This window comes from Prionailurus bengalensis, chromosome D4 (assembly GCF_016509475.1).
Source record: "Prionailurus bengalensis isolate Pbe53 chromosome D4, Fcat_Pben_1.1_paternal_pri, whole genome shotgun sequence".
Lineage (NCBI taxonomy): Eukaryota > Metazoa > Chordata > Mammalia > Carnivora > Felidae > Prionailurus > Prionailurus bengalensis.
Window position 1 is genome coordinate 18,760,798 of NC_057359.1, and position 13,868 is coordinate 18,774,665.

The window sequence follows — 13,868 nt, forward strand, 5'->3', positions numbered from 1 at the left end:
TGTGGGTATGGATTTGGCCTGTCCTTGACTAAACGTTGTATGATTTCTCAACAACATTGAGGAACTGTGGGATTTATGACATAGTGAGGCCGATCTGTGTGACTGTGTCATTTTTTTTTTCCCTGATAAAGTTCAACTTCTGTGGTAGATTATAGGTGTAGAATACATGGTGAGGGGTTTTATCCAGAATTAGGGTTTTGCCTGATCACTGACAAAAGTGAGAAGGACAAAGGAATGAAGAGTGAATGCAGGGCAATGATTAACATAACCGATCATAGAATTTTAATAGGGTGGGGAGGGAACTGAGGACATGAGGCGGAGGTGAAGGACAGAGAAAGAATAGGATCAATGAGTGTTAGGTTCCACAGGACCTGGAGGTTTGGTATCAGAATACTAGAGAGGTACGTGGTGGCGGTAGGAGAGTTGGATGCTTGAGACTGAATTTATGGAGAGGGCGGGGCTATGGGCATGATGAGGTTTAGTGGATGAAGTAAGGGGTAGGAGTCCAAGGTTCTGAGCGGCTTTGGTTTTGGAAAGAGCATTTGTATATGGAAATCACTTGGAAATTAGAGTTGCCAGGAGCTAAAATCAGAGAGAGGTAGGAGAGATTGTAACCCAGGGATGGATAGAGATTGCAACCAGGGAGGGTATGGGAGTTGTGTAGTTTTCCATGTAACATGAGAAAGGTGGGGGAGAGGAATCATTTTAGTGGTTTATCGCTTTGTACGTATCCTTCCATTTATATATAAGTTTTTCTTATTTTTCACTGTGTGGTATTTTATTGTATGGATGTACCATGATGAATTTAACCGGTTTCCTATTGTGGAATATCTTCTTGTTTTATTCAAGTTCAACATATGTATATAATTGAGTATAATATGTTGAGTACATTTGAATGGTCAATGTGAAAAAATTAAGTGCTGTGCCTTGGGGATGATTAAAATCAGAGGAATGTACTATGTTCTTACACAGATTAGCTGATAATTTAATAGTTGATCTCTCTATAGATGGAGCTACTACTGGCCTCCCTTTGCAAGAATATTGTTATCCTTTTTTGATACTAAATATAAAAGGTTTAGTTTAATCTGTCTTAGATTATGGGTCGAGCCAGGAAGGTTATCCTGGGTAAACTCTCACTCATCTTCTCAAATCTCCTTTTACAAGTCAAAAGGAGGCAGATGGATACATAGAAACTGACCAGAAATTCAAAAATTATAGTTCTGTAATAGAAGTCAGTGTTTAAATAAAATCTCTTTCCTCTTAGCATTTTGAATGTAATTCTTTTAAAACTGTATTTTTGTCAACATTTTTTACACTATTTTTGCCTTTTAGAGAGTGTTCCTGTCTTTAAGGGTTATGTTGGTGTTTTGAGGGGAATTTCAGTTAGTGTGTTTACTTAAAGAAGAAAATATAAATTATAGTTAGGAAAAAGATAAAAGAATCTTTTAATTGACAGTTCATCTAACCGAATTATAGCAGTGTGCAAACCTGGGAAAGTAGAAAGAGTATAAGAAATGAAAATCAATATTTTCAACTCCATCCCTTTAGTACTTAGAGACTCTTGAAATATAACTCAATTTAAATTTTTAAAATTTGCCTTTCTCTGTAAGGCTTATTTCACTTAGCATCACACTCTCCAGTTCCGTCCACGTGGCTGCAAAGGGCCATATTTCATTCTTTCTCATTGCCACATAGTACTCCATTGTGTATATAAACCACAATTTCTTTATCCATTCATCAGTTGATAGACATTTAGGCTCTTTCCATAATTTGGCTGTTGTTGAGAGTGCTGCTATAAACATTGGGGTACAAGTGCCCCTATGCATCAGTACTCCTGTATCCCTTGGGTAAATTTCTAGCAATGCTACTGCTGGGTCATAGGGTACCATATGTTTTCACTCTTAGGTGGATCCTGAGAAACTTAACAGGAACCCATGGGGGAGGGGAAGGAAAAAAAAAAGTTAGAGTGAGAGAGAGCCAAAGCATAAGAGACTCTTAAAAAATGAGAACAAACTGAGGGCTGAATGAGGGGTGGGAGGGAGGAGAGGGTGGGTGATGGGTATTGAAGAGGGCATCTTTTGGGATGAGCACTGGGTATTGTATGGAAACCAATTTGACAATAAATTTCATATATTAAAAAAATAATAAAGAAGAGGTATATATAAAAAAAAATTTTTGTAATTTGCATTATTTTCCAGTGTTTCGCCCCATATCTGCTAATGCCAAACTTCAGATGAATCGGCGATCGGATTTTGACTTCTCTGCACCCAAGATAAACCTGGAAGTTGAGTTACATGAGATAGCAATTGAATTTAATAAACCACAGGTGATTTTTTTTTAAATGAAATTTTGAATTGAGTTATAATTTGATAAAAGCAGAACTAAGATACTTTTTAATGTTTATTTTTCAGAACTAAGATTTTTAAATGTATTTCAGAAATCCACAGTGTCTTAGAGTAACATTTAACTTTTTAAACAGTTGAACACAAAATCTGAAACATTTAATAGACTTAATATTTTCATTCTTTAGTATTTCAGCATTATGGAGCTTCTTGAGTCAGTTGATATGATGACGCAAAATCTGCCATATAGGAAATTCAAACCTGATGTACCTCTTCACTATCATGCCAGAGAATGGTAATATGGCTTAGTTTTTTTTAATTGAGGTATAATTTGACTTACTACATTAGTTTAAGGTTTATAATGATTCAATATTTGTATATATTGTGAACTGATGACCACAGTAAATCTGGTTAACCTCCATCACCAGATAAAATGACAAAATTTTTTCCTTCAGAGTTTTTATGATCTCTTAGCAACTTTCAAATATGCAGTATAGTATTAACTATTGTTACCATGCGGTACATTACATCCTCATGACTTATTTTGTAACTGGAAGTTTGGATCTTTTAATCCCCTTCACCCATTTTAACCACTGCCTATGCCTCATGTCTGTCATCTAGCAGTCTGTACTCTGTATTTATGAACTCAGTTTTTTTATTTTTGTTTTTTGAGATACCATACATAAGTGAGATCATACAGTGTTGATCGTTCTTTGCCTAATTTCACTTAGCATAATGTCCTCAAGGTCCATCTATGTTGTCACAAATAGCAAGATTCATTCCTTTTTAGCACTGAATAATATTCCATTGCATGTGTGTGGGTGTGTATGTATATACATATGTGTATACATACACATCACATTTTCTTTATCCATTTATTCATTGGTGGACACTTAGGTTGTTTCCATATTTTGACTGTTGTTATTTTTTTTTTTTTAATTTTTTTTTTCAACGTTTATTTATTTTTGGGACAGAGATAGAGCATGAACGGGGGAGGGGCAGAGAGAGGGAGACACAGAATCGGAAACAGGCTCCAGGCTCCGAGCCATCAGCCCAGAGCCTGATGCGGGGCTTGAACTCACGGACCGCGAGATCGTGACCTGGCTGAAGTCGGACGCTTAACTGACTGCGCCACCCAGGCGCCCCTTGACTGTTGTTATTAATGCCACAGTGAATACTCAGGGTACATATGTTTTTGTACTAGTGTTTTCATCTCCTTCACATAAATACCCAGAAGTAGAATTGCTTGATCTAATTTTTTAAATTTATAATATATTAGCATAAAAGTGAATTTATTGACTTTAAGAATAACTTTTTAAGATATTCTTAAAGGACAGATAGAAACTGATTTATGGCTTTTGCTTATTATGTTAAATTGAGTTAAGGGATTCTAAGAAAATTAAAAAAAAATTTTTTTAATGTTTTTATTTATTTTTGAAACAGAGCATGAGCAGAGGAGGGGCAGAGAGAGGGGGAGATGCAGAATCTGACGCAGGCTTTAGGCTCTGAGCTGTCAGCACAGAGCCCGATGCGGGGCTCAAACTCATGGAGTGTGAGATCATGACCTGAGCTGAAGTCGGACGCTTAACCGACTGAGCCACCCAGGCGCCCCAAGGGATGCTAAGAAAATTTATAAAAGGAGATACTAGAATACCATTCATTAACTATAGTTTTGGGATTATTAAAAACTATACCCTAGTTTGTGTCTAGCAATATCTTTTTTAAAAAAAAAATCCAAATTTTAGTATTAGATACTTTAAGCCTATATAATTGAACTTGAAAGTCGGGTTATGTGTGTCTATGAAGTATAACCCCTTTCTAAATTCCAAAGTCTTGGAGTGCCTGGATGGCTCAGTTGGTTAAGCGTCTGATTTCAGCTCAGGTCGTGATCTCACTGTTTGTGAGTTTGAGCCCTGTGTTGGGCTCTGTGCTGACAGCTGAGAGCCTGGATCCTACTTCAGATTCTGTGTCTCCCTCTCTCTCTCTGCCCCTCCCCCCCCCAAAAAATAAACATTAAAAAATGTTTCTAAATTCAGAAGTCTTAATCGCTTATTAAGCTCTTGCTGTTTCTAGAAGTTGGAAATACTTTTAATTTAGTTGACTCTTAATTACTATTCAGGTGACTAAAGTGCTATTTGCCAAGTAATATTTCCATAGTTTTTCTGTAGAGCTATATTTTTTGTAACAAAATTTAGTGATTTTGTTTACTTCCACTTTGGAAGGAGGTAAGATTAATAATGTAGTCTTATATAGGGCTGGGAAAAATCAGATACTCAGTACACCATTTTGATAGTCTGTGTACTATATAGGTACATATGTTGTTTTGGAGTGGAAGTAACTTTATTTCCTACTGTTGGTTTGAGGGTGTTAAGTGTAGGGTTTTGTTTTTGTTTTTGTTGTTTTACTATAGGTGGACTTATGCTATACATGGTATTCTGGAAGTAAATGTCTGCCCCCGGTTACGGATGTGGTCATGGAAGTATATTAGAGAACACAGGCAAAAAATGAAGCAGTATAAAGAACTGTATAAAAAAAAGATAACAACTAAAAAGCCAACTGGTGAACTTCTCCTCTCTTTGCAGGTTAGCATTTAAAAAAGTTGAACATTTTATGCTACATAACTCCTCCGTTTTTAGTGACTAACACTTCCTACTTCAATTTTGACTGACTCTGTCTTTTAACTTAGACTTTTTCATACTCCTGTTCTTAATTTACTTGGGTGATATGAGCTCTGGTGATATTCTCCTGTGACCTGTTGGAATTAGAGACTATTCTGAATCTGCGGAGATCTGGGTTCATGCAAATAGTAATTTGAAGTCTCACACTATGACATTTTTAACCTCAAAAGCCTAAAAAGCATTTGCTACATTGATTCCAATATTCTCTGTGTCTCTATTTCAAGGCCTTACATTATCTGTCACTGTTCCATTTCTCTGTTACATCTGACGGTGTTAATTAAATAAATTTCTTGACTTTTATACATACCATGCTTACGTTTGTAGCCAAGTCCATCTGCCTTTCCTCATCTCTCTCTCTCTCTCTCTCTCTCTCTCTCTCTCTCCCCCTCTGTCTCCCACTTTTACTCATTCTTAAAGCTCTACTTAAGTACCATCTCTTGTATGGACTTTCCTGAACTTTTTACCCATACAGAGAGCCTTCTTTGTCTTAACTTTGTGGAATTTCTAGTCTTAACCAGCAACTTTGTTTCATTATCTGTGTTGAGAACTCCCTAAATACTAGTCTTTTAGCATTATAGTATATTCCAGATGGGCTTGTTTTGTGGGATAAAGTTCAGTTCAGGGAGACTGAGGGAAGGTACCTTCTTGAAATTAACCATTCTGAATCTAGGCCAGATTCCAAATAGGAGCTCCCTGAAGACTGAGCTTTATTTTTATTTCGAGGTGGGACACTTTCTGCAGACTTAGACTAATTAGGAATGCTTGGGTTTAGAGGCCTTTTGGGATGGATACAGATTTCCTTACTTATTATTTTGGATCTTAACCTGAATCCTACAAGTCTGCTGGATAGTAGAATCCTGAGTCAAGCTGTTTTCTAGATAATAGTAGGTCATGTTTGCTTCTCCTAGGGAGGATAAAAAGATTTTAGCATGAAATTCTTAAAAACAATCATGGGGGGCGCCTGGGTGGCGCAGTCGGTTAAGCGTCCGACTTCAGCCAGGTCACGATCTCGCGGTCCGTGAGTTCGAGCCCCGTGTCGGGCTCTGGGCTGATGGCTCAGAGCCTGGAGCCTGTTTCCGATTCTGTGACTCCCTCTCTCTCTGCCCCTCCCCCGTTCATGCTCTGTCTCTCTCTGTCCCAAAAATAAATGTTGAAAAAAAAATTTAAAAAACAATCATGGAAAAAATGTATTGATATGATGAAATATTTAGCTTATCTCAGTTTATTTCAGTAGCCAGAAAAACTTTGGAAAATGTAGAATTTCAAAATAAGTTTTAAATGTATACAGATCGACTTGCTTTATATTAAAGATGGCACCAACTGTGCATATAATATGAAGGATTTATAACTTTTAGTTGAAAGTGACACTAATGTGTTTACCCTTGTTGTAGTAAAACCCCAAAATCATTTTAAGCAGTACCTGTATGATACCTTTTAGTATGTGTCTGTGAATCATGCAAGGTTGTAACACCCATGTGCATGACATGTATGGTTTCTTTGTTAAGGTTATTCCATCAGTACAGTTTCCAGGCTGACCCATATATAAGCACTGTGTCTCAGAATTTAACAGGAATATTATGTTGATAGATGATCTATTTTCTGCTTCCTATTACATTTTTGCTTTAGTGCAGCAATTTGATAGATTATATATGCAATTTTATAATTTTTATAATCTTTATATAGGTATATAAAGTTATTTCAAACACACTTTTGTTTATATTTTTAGGAGTTGGAAAAGATCTTGGATGTATTTAATATAACTATATCAAGACAACAGGCAGAAGTTGAGGTAATTCCAGATTATGTTTTAATTAGTAAAAGTAAATCTAGGTTCCGTGTAGATTTGACAGATGTAGTCATGTTATTAGTGTTGTGCTATAATATGCTGTTTCCTGGAAGGGGTTCACATTTGCCTCTTGTAGTATAAGAAAACTTGATTTAATGTTTTGCCCCATCCATTTAAATTAGGTCCTATGGGGAAAAAATTCTTTCTAAATAATTTGGCTTATCAAACACTCAGTTCATATGAAGGTGAAAATCCAATTTTGGGGGGAGTCGTGTGATCACCGTGACTTGTAAGACAGTAGGGCTGATCGTACCTGGTAGTCCTACATTCTCAGGTTTGGCTGATGTTGCAGTTACTGTGTTTTGTCGTCAGTTTGTATGTTGTTTATATTTATTCACTAGAATAGTTAAGTTTTGTGTCATATTTCTATTTATTTAGATTGCTAAACAAGGATAATTTGTCATTTATTTGAAAATTTATTTTAGGTAAAGAAAGCTGGATACAGGATTTACAGAGAAGGAGCAAAAGATTCGGAGGATAATAAAGGATGGTTTAGCTGGCTGTGGACTTGGTCAGAACCAAGAAGTAAAGAACAGCCAGATGTTAAGCCTGGAAGTAGGTCCATTTCATTTTATAGTAGTGCAGTTAATCATCAGATTAATTTAGTGTAGCTAATCATCAGGTCTGAAAATAAAGTTTTGCAGAAATTTTTTTAATTGAAATCAGCAAAATATGCATACATATCACATGTAACTTATTCTTACTCTCAATAAAACTCTTATAACATTGCAAATATATATGTCAAATAAAAAATAAATTTTTTACCTTAAAGTTTACAGAAGAACTTTATGCTCAGAGGATTTAGTAAATGCATATAGATAGTAATAAGTGAAAATTTGCAAATGGTATAAGCCATTGTACATTTCTGTTGAAATTGTTTTTGGAAAGGTTTTTGTTTCCTTACCAAATATTTAAGATCATAGCTTTGGAGATTTAGGGGCTTAAGTTTATATCCTGGATCTATCACTTAGTAGCGTGTATCCTAGGCTGATTACTTAAACTCTTTGAATCTCAATTTTGTCATCTGTAAAATGGGAAGATTATGATATTAATACTACCTACTTTGTACGCTAAGTGTGTTGCTTAGCACAATGCCATTAAGTGTGTAATACTGTTAGCCATTTTTGTGAGCTTAATACAAATACTTAGAAATTTATATTGCTAAATTTATATATTTAGCAATTTATATTTTTGGAGACTAATCCTTTTAAAATTGCCAATGCCATCCTGACATTCAGGGGTTATGATTTATTTTTTTAAAATTAAAAAAGGGGTGCCTGAGTGGCTCAGTCAGTTAAGCATCCAACTTCGGTTCGGGTCATGATCTCACAGTTTGTGAATTCGAGCCCCATGTCAGGCTTTGTGTTGACAGTTCGGAGCCTGGAGCCTGCTTCGGATTCTGTGTCTCGCTCTCTCTCTGCCCCTCTCCTATTTGCACTCTGTCTCTTGCTGTCTCAAAAGTAAATAAACATTAAATTTTTAATTAACAAAGTTTTTTTATAATTTCTTAAAAGTATAAAAGGAGTTAAATTTGCATTTCATTTGTTAAAGGCAGCTAAATTATGGGTTAGTTTTATCTTACCAGTTAAGAATGAAAAACACTTCTTTATGATTTGTAGTTCTTGAAGAAATGTTGACACCTGAAGAAAAAGTTTTACTCTATGAAGCAATTGGCTACAGTGAAACAGCAGTTGATCCAACCTTGCCTAAAACAGTAAGATGTTTTATTGCCTTATACCTTAGAGTTTAATGATAGATAGACCTGTTTTTAATCATCTCAGAAGTAGGTTTCTGACTTGTTTTGATATTTGGTCTGTAAGTATTCCTTATTTTAATTTCGAAGGTAAGGATAAAAATGGCCCCTACTTTTTAATGTTAATTAAACTTATGTTTATTAAACTAATGTTAATTAACTTTTTAATGTTAATAATGTAAATGTTAATTTAATATATAAAGGGTTGTTTTTAAAGTATTTTTTGGTTATTGGAAAGAATAAAGTATATGAATGAGAGTATTTGTTGTATTTACATATATGTTTTCTTCTCATTTTATTCCTCTGAATACACTCTAGTTTGAAGCCATGAAGTTTTTTGTTCACTTGAAAAGTATGTCTATTGTTCTAAGAGAAAAACGAGAAACACCTGAACTGTTAGATATTGTAGTGGAAGAATTTAGCACTTTGATCGTGCAAAGACCAGGAGCACAAGCAATTAAGTAAGTATTTTTCTTTTACTTACAAGAAAAAAATTCACAACCTAACAGTATTTTATAAAGACTGCTGTGGTTTAACGTATCCTTATGTATTTTTATGAACTTACATTTTGGAATTATTAAAATAACACATGTTCAATAGAAAACTCTATGCTGAGGAAAAGTAGAGGGACACTGAAGAATAATACTAAAATGTCCAAATCACACTATACAAAAACTGCATCAACAATTTGGCTATTACCTGGATATGTCTTTATTTTACTTTTGTTTTTAAAATAGTTTTATTGAGAGATATAATTAACATACCATGCAATTCATTCGTTTAAAGTGTACAACTCATTAGTATCTTACATGAAATTCACATTGGTATATTTACAGAGTTGTGCAACAATTACCATTATCTTATATCCAGTACATTTTAACACCCTAAAGAAAAGAAATCCTAGGGGTGCCTGGGTGGCTCAGTTGGATAAGCATCTGACTTCATTCAGCTCAGGTCATGTTCTCATGGTTCGTGAGTTCAAGCCCAGCGTCGAGCCTGGTTCAGATTCTGTGTCTTCCCGCCCCTCTCCTGCTCATACTGTCTCTTAAAAATAAATAAACATTAAAAAAAATTAAAAACAAAAAAAGAGGGGCACCTGGGTGGCTTAGTCGGTTGGGCGGCCGACTTTGGTCGGCTCAGGTCATTATCTCGCAGTCTGTGAGTTCGAGCCCCGTGTCGGGCTGTGTGCTGACAGCTCAGAGCCTGGAGCCTGTTTCGGATTCTGTGTCTCCCTCTCTCTGACCCTCCCCTGTTCATTCTCTCTCTCTGTCTCAAAAAAATAAACGTTAAAAAAAAAATTAAAAAAAAAACAAAACAAAAAAAGAAATCCTACACCTATTAGCCACTCCTCATTCTCCCTTTTCCCCAGTGTAGGGCAAAAAGTAATTTCTAAGAATTTGTCTGTTGGAGGCATTTCAAATGAATGAAATCATAAATTATATGGCCTTTTCTGTCTAGCTCCTTTCACTTAGCATATTTTTCTTTTCTTTTTTTCATTTCGCATATTTTCAAGGTTCATCTGTGGTATAGCATGAATTAGTGTTTTTTTTTCCCTTTTCTATTGCCCAGTAATATTCCATCATATGGATATACTACATTTTGTTTGCCCATTCATCAAATGATGGATATTTGGCTTGTTTCTACTTTTTGGTTATTATGAGTAATGTTGCTATGAATATTTACTGGCAATATTTTATACGGACAATAGGTTTTAAATTTTCTTAGGTGCGTACTTCAGAGCAGAAATGTTTCCTCATACGGTAACTCTGTGTCTAAATTTTTAAGGAATTGCCAGACTGTCTTCCAAAGAAGTTGCACATTTTACGTTCCTATCAGTAGTGTTCTGAAGTTTCTAATTGATCTACATCCTTGCCAACGCTTACCTTCCTTTGGATTACAGCCATCCTACCCGGTGTGAATTGGTATCTCACTGTTGTTTTGATTTGCATTTCCCTGATAGCTAATCATGTTAAGCATCTTTTTGTGTGATCAGGTAGCCGTTTCTGTATATTCTTTAGAGAAATGTGTATTAAGTTATAGCCCATTATTAATTGGGCTGTCTTTTGATTATTCTGCTTTAAGAGTTCTTTTTTTTCCCTTAGCAACTATTTTAATATTTTTTATTATTTATTTAAAACTTAAATCCAAGTTAGTTAACATAGAGCGTAGTAATAATTTCAGGAATAGAAGTTAGTGATTCATCACTTACATATAACACTTAGTGCTCATCAAAACAAGTACCCTCCTTACTGCCCCTCACCCCTTCAGCCCTTCCCCCTGCCCCCTCATCCAACACCCTGCCAGCAACCCACAGTTCTTTGTATTTAAGAGTCTCTTAAGGTTTGTCTCCCTCTGTTTTGATATTATTTTTGCTTCCCATCCTTTATGTTCATCTGTTTTGTTTCTTAAATTCCACATGAGTGAAGTCATACGATAGTTATGTTTCTCTGACTGACTTATTTCGCTTAGCATAATACACTCTAGTTCCATCCACGTTGTTGCAAATGGCAGGGGTTCATTCTTTTCGATGGCTGAGTAATTATTCCATTGTGTGTGTGTGTGTGTGTGTGTATACATACCACATCTTCTTCATCTAGTCATCAGTCGATAGACATTTGGGCTCTTTTCATACTTTGGCTATTGCTGATAATGCTGTTATAAACATTGGGGTGCACGTGCCCCTTTGAATCAGCACCCCTGTATCCCTTGGTAAAATACCTAGCAGTGCAATTGCTGCGTCACGGGCTAGTTCTATTTTTCATTTTTTGAGGAACCTCCATACTGTTTTCCAGAGTGGCTGCACTAGTTTGCATTCCCACCAGCGGTGCAAAAAGGTTCCTCTTTCTCCACATCCTTACCAACATCTGTTGTTGCCAGAGTTAATTTTTAACCATTCTGACAGGTGTGAGGTGGGATCTCTTTCTGGTTTTGATCTGTATTTCCCTGATGATGAATGGTGTTGAGCATTTTTTCATATGTCAGCCATCCTGATGTCTTTGGAAATGTATCTATTCATGTCTTTGGATTATTTCTTCACTGGATTGTTTTTTTGGGTGTTGAGTTTGATAAGTTCTTTATAGATTTTGGATACTAACCCCTTATCTGATAGGTCATTTGCAGGTATCTTCTCACATTCCATTGGTTGCCTTTTAGTTTTGCTGATGGTTTCCTTCTCCATGCAGAAGCTTTTTATTTTGATGAGGTCCCAATAGTTCATTTTTGCTTTTGTTTCCCTTGCCTCTGGAGACATGTCCAGTCAGAAGTTGCTGCAGCTGAGGTCAAAGAGATTGTGGCCTATTTTCTCCTCTAGGATTTTGAGGGCTTTCTGTCTTATGTTGAGGTCTTTCATCCATTTAGGTCTTTCATCCTTTATTCCTTTATGTTTATCTTCGAGTATGGTGTAAGAAAGTGGTCCAGGTTCATTCTTCTGCATGGTCACTCTTCGGTTTTCCCAGCACCACTTGCTGAAGAGACTTTTTTTTCCATTGGATATTCTTTCCTGCTTTGTCCAAAATTAGTTGGCCATATGTCTGTGGGTCCATTTCTGGGTTCTCTATTCTGTTCCAATGATCTATGTGTCTGTTTTTGTGCCAGTACCATACAGTCTTGATGATTACAGCTTTGTAATACAGCTTGAAGTCCGGAATTGTGATGCCTCCAGCTTTGGTTTTGTTTTTCAGGATTGCTTTGCCTAATGGGGGTCTTTTCTGGTTCCATACAAATTTTAGGCTTGTTTGTTCTAGTTCTGTGAAGAATGCTGGTGTTATGTTGATAGGGATTGCATTGAATATGTAGATTGCTTTGGGTAGTATTGATATTTTAACAATAATGTTCTTCCAATCTATGGGCATGGAATTTTTTTCCATTTTTTGTGTCTTCTTCAATTTCTTTCATAAAATTGTTACAGTTTTCAGTGTATAGATTTTTCCCCTGTTTGGTTAGGTTTATTCCTAGGTATTTTATGGTTTTTGGTGCAATTGTCGATGGGATTGATTTCCTTGATTTCTCTTTCTGCTGCTTCATTATTGGTGTATAGAAATGCAGCTGATTTCTGTGCATTGATTTTTGTGTCCTGTGACTTTGCTGAATTCATGTATCCATTCTAGCAGTTTTTGGTGGAATCTTTTGGGTTTTCCACATAGAGTATCATGTCTTCTGCAAAGAGTCAAAGTTGGACTTCTTCCTTGCTGATTTGAATGCCTTTTGTTTTTTTATGTTGTCTGATTGCTGGACTTCCAGTACTATGTTGAATAACAGTGGTGTGGGTAGACATCCTTGTGTTCCTGACCTTAGGGGGAAAGCTCTCCGTTTTTCCCCATTGAAGATGGTCTTTTGTATGTGACCTTTATGGTCTTGAGGTATGATCCTCCTATCCCTACTTTATTGAGGGTTTTTATCAAGGAAGAATGCTGTATTCTGTCAAATGCTTTTTCTGCATCTACTGATAGGATCACGTGGTTCTTATCCTTCCTTTTATTAATGTGATGTATCACATTGATTAATTTGCAGATACTGAACCAGCTCTGCATCCCAGGAATATGAAGAATTATTTTAATATATTGCTGCATCCAGTTTGCTAGTATTTTGTTGAGAATTTTTGCATCCATGTTCATCAGGGAAATTGGTCCGTAGTTCTCCTTTTTAGTGGGATCTTTGCTTTTAAAATCAAGGCCTGGTAGAATGAGTTTGGAAGTTTTGCTTCCATTTCTATTTTTTAGAACAGCTTCAAAAGAAGAACAGCTTTAAATGTTTGGTAGAATTCCCCTGGAGAGCTATCTGGCCCCACACTCTTATTTGTTGGGAGAGTTTTAAGAGTTCTGTATGTATTACTGAAAAAATCTCATATGAAATGAAAGTTTTTTAGTTCTTTTCTCTCATTTACTGTTTTCATATTTTTGATGGTATTATTTGCTGGATATTTTGGGTTTTGATGAAGCCCAGTTTATTTTTTGTTGAATTAAAGACTCAAGAAGTCTTTGCATAACTCAAGGACACAAAGATATATTCCTTTATTTTCTTGTGAGAATTTTATACCTTCATCTCTTCGGTTTATGATGCATTTTGAGTTAACATTTGTATATGGCTTGAGGTTGGGGTTCAACTTCATTCTCTTCTCTCATTTGTCCTATCATCATGTATTGGGAAAATTTCCCCATTGAATGAACTTGGTATCTTCATCAAAATGAGTTTACCATAAATGTAAGATTTTATTTCTAGACACTATTCCCATTCATCTATATTAATCTGCT

At 35.7% G+C, this 13,868-nt stretch overlaps 1 protein-coding gene across 3 annotated transcripts in view; it reads left to right on the forward strand.

The window, feature by feature from the left end:
• The window catches only part of VPS13A (vacuolar protein sorting 13 homolog A), a 264,231-nt gene that overhangs the window by 40,046 nt on the left and 210,317 nt on the right, over positions 1-13,868 (forward strand). For all 3 annotated transcript variants that reach the window (XM_043565725.1, XM_043565727.1, XM_043565726.1), the window contains exons 11-17: positions 2,199-2,326; positions 2,531-2,637; positions 4,753-4,924; positions 6,747-6,809; positions 7,292-7,421; positions 8,486-8,580; positions 8,938-9,080. In XM_043565725.1, coding sequence (XP_043421660.1) covers positions 2,199-2,326; positions 2,531-2,637; positions 4,753-4,924; positions 6,747-6,809; positions 7,292-7,421; positions 8,486-8,580; positions 8,938-9,080 — 838 coding nt within the window. The remainder of the gene's footprint in view (positions 1-2,198; positions 2,327-2,530; positions 2,638-4,752; positions 4,925-6,746; positions 6,810-7,291; positions 7,422-8,485; positions 8,581-8,937; positions 9,081-13,868) is intronic.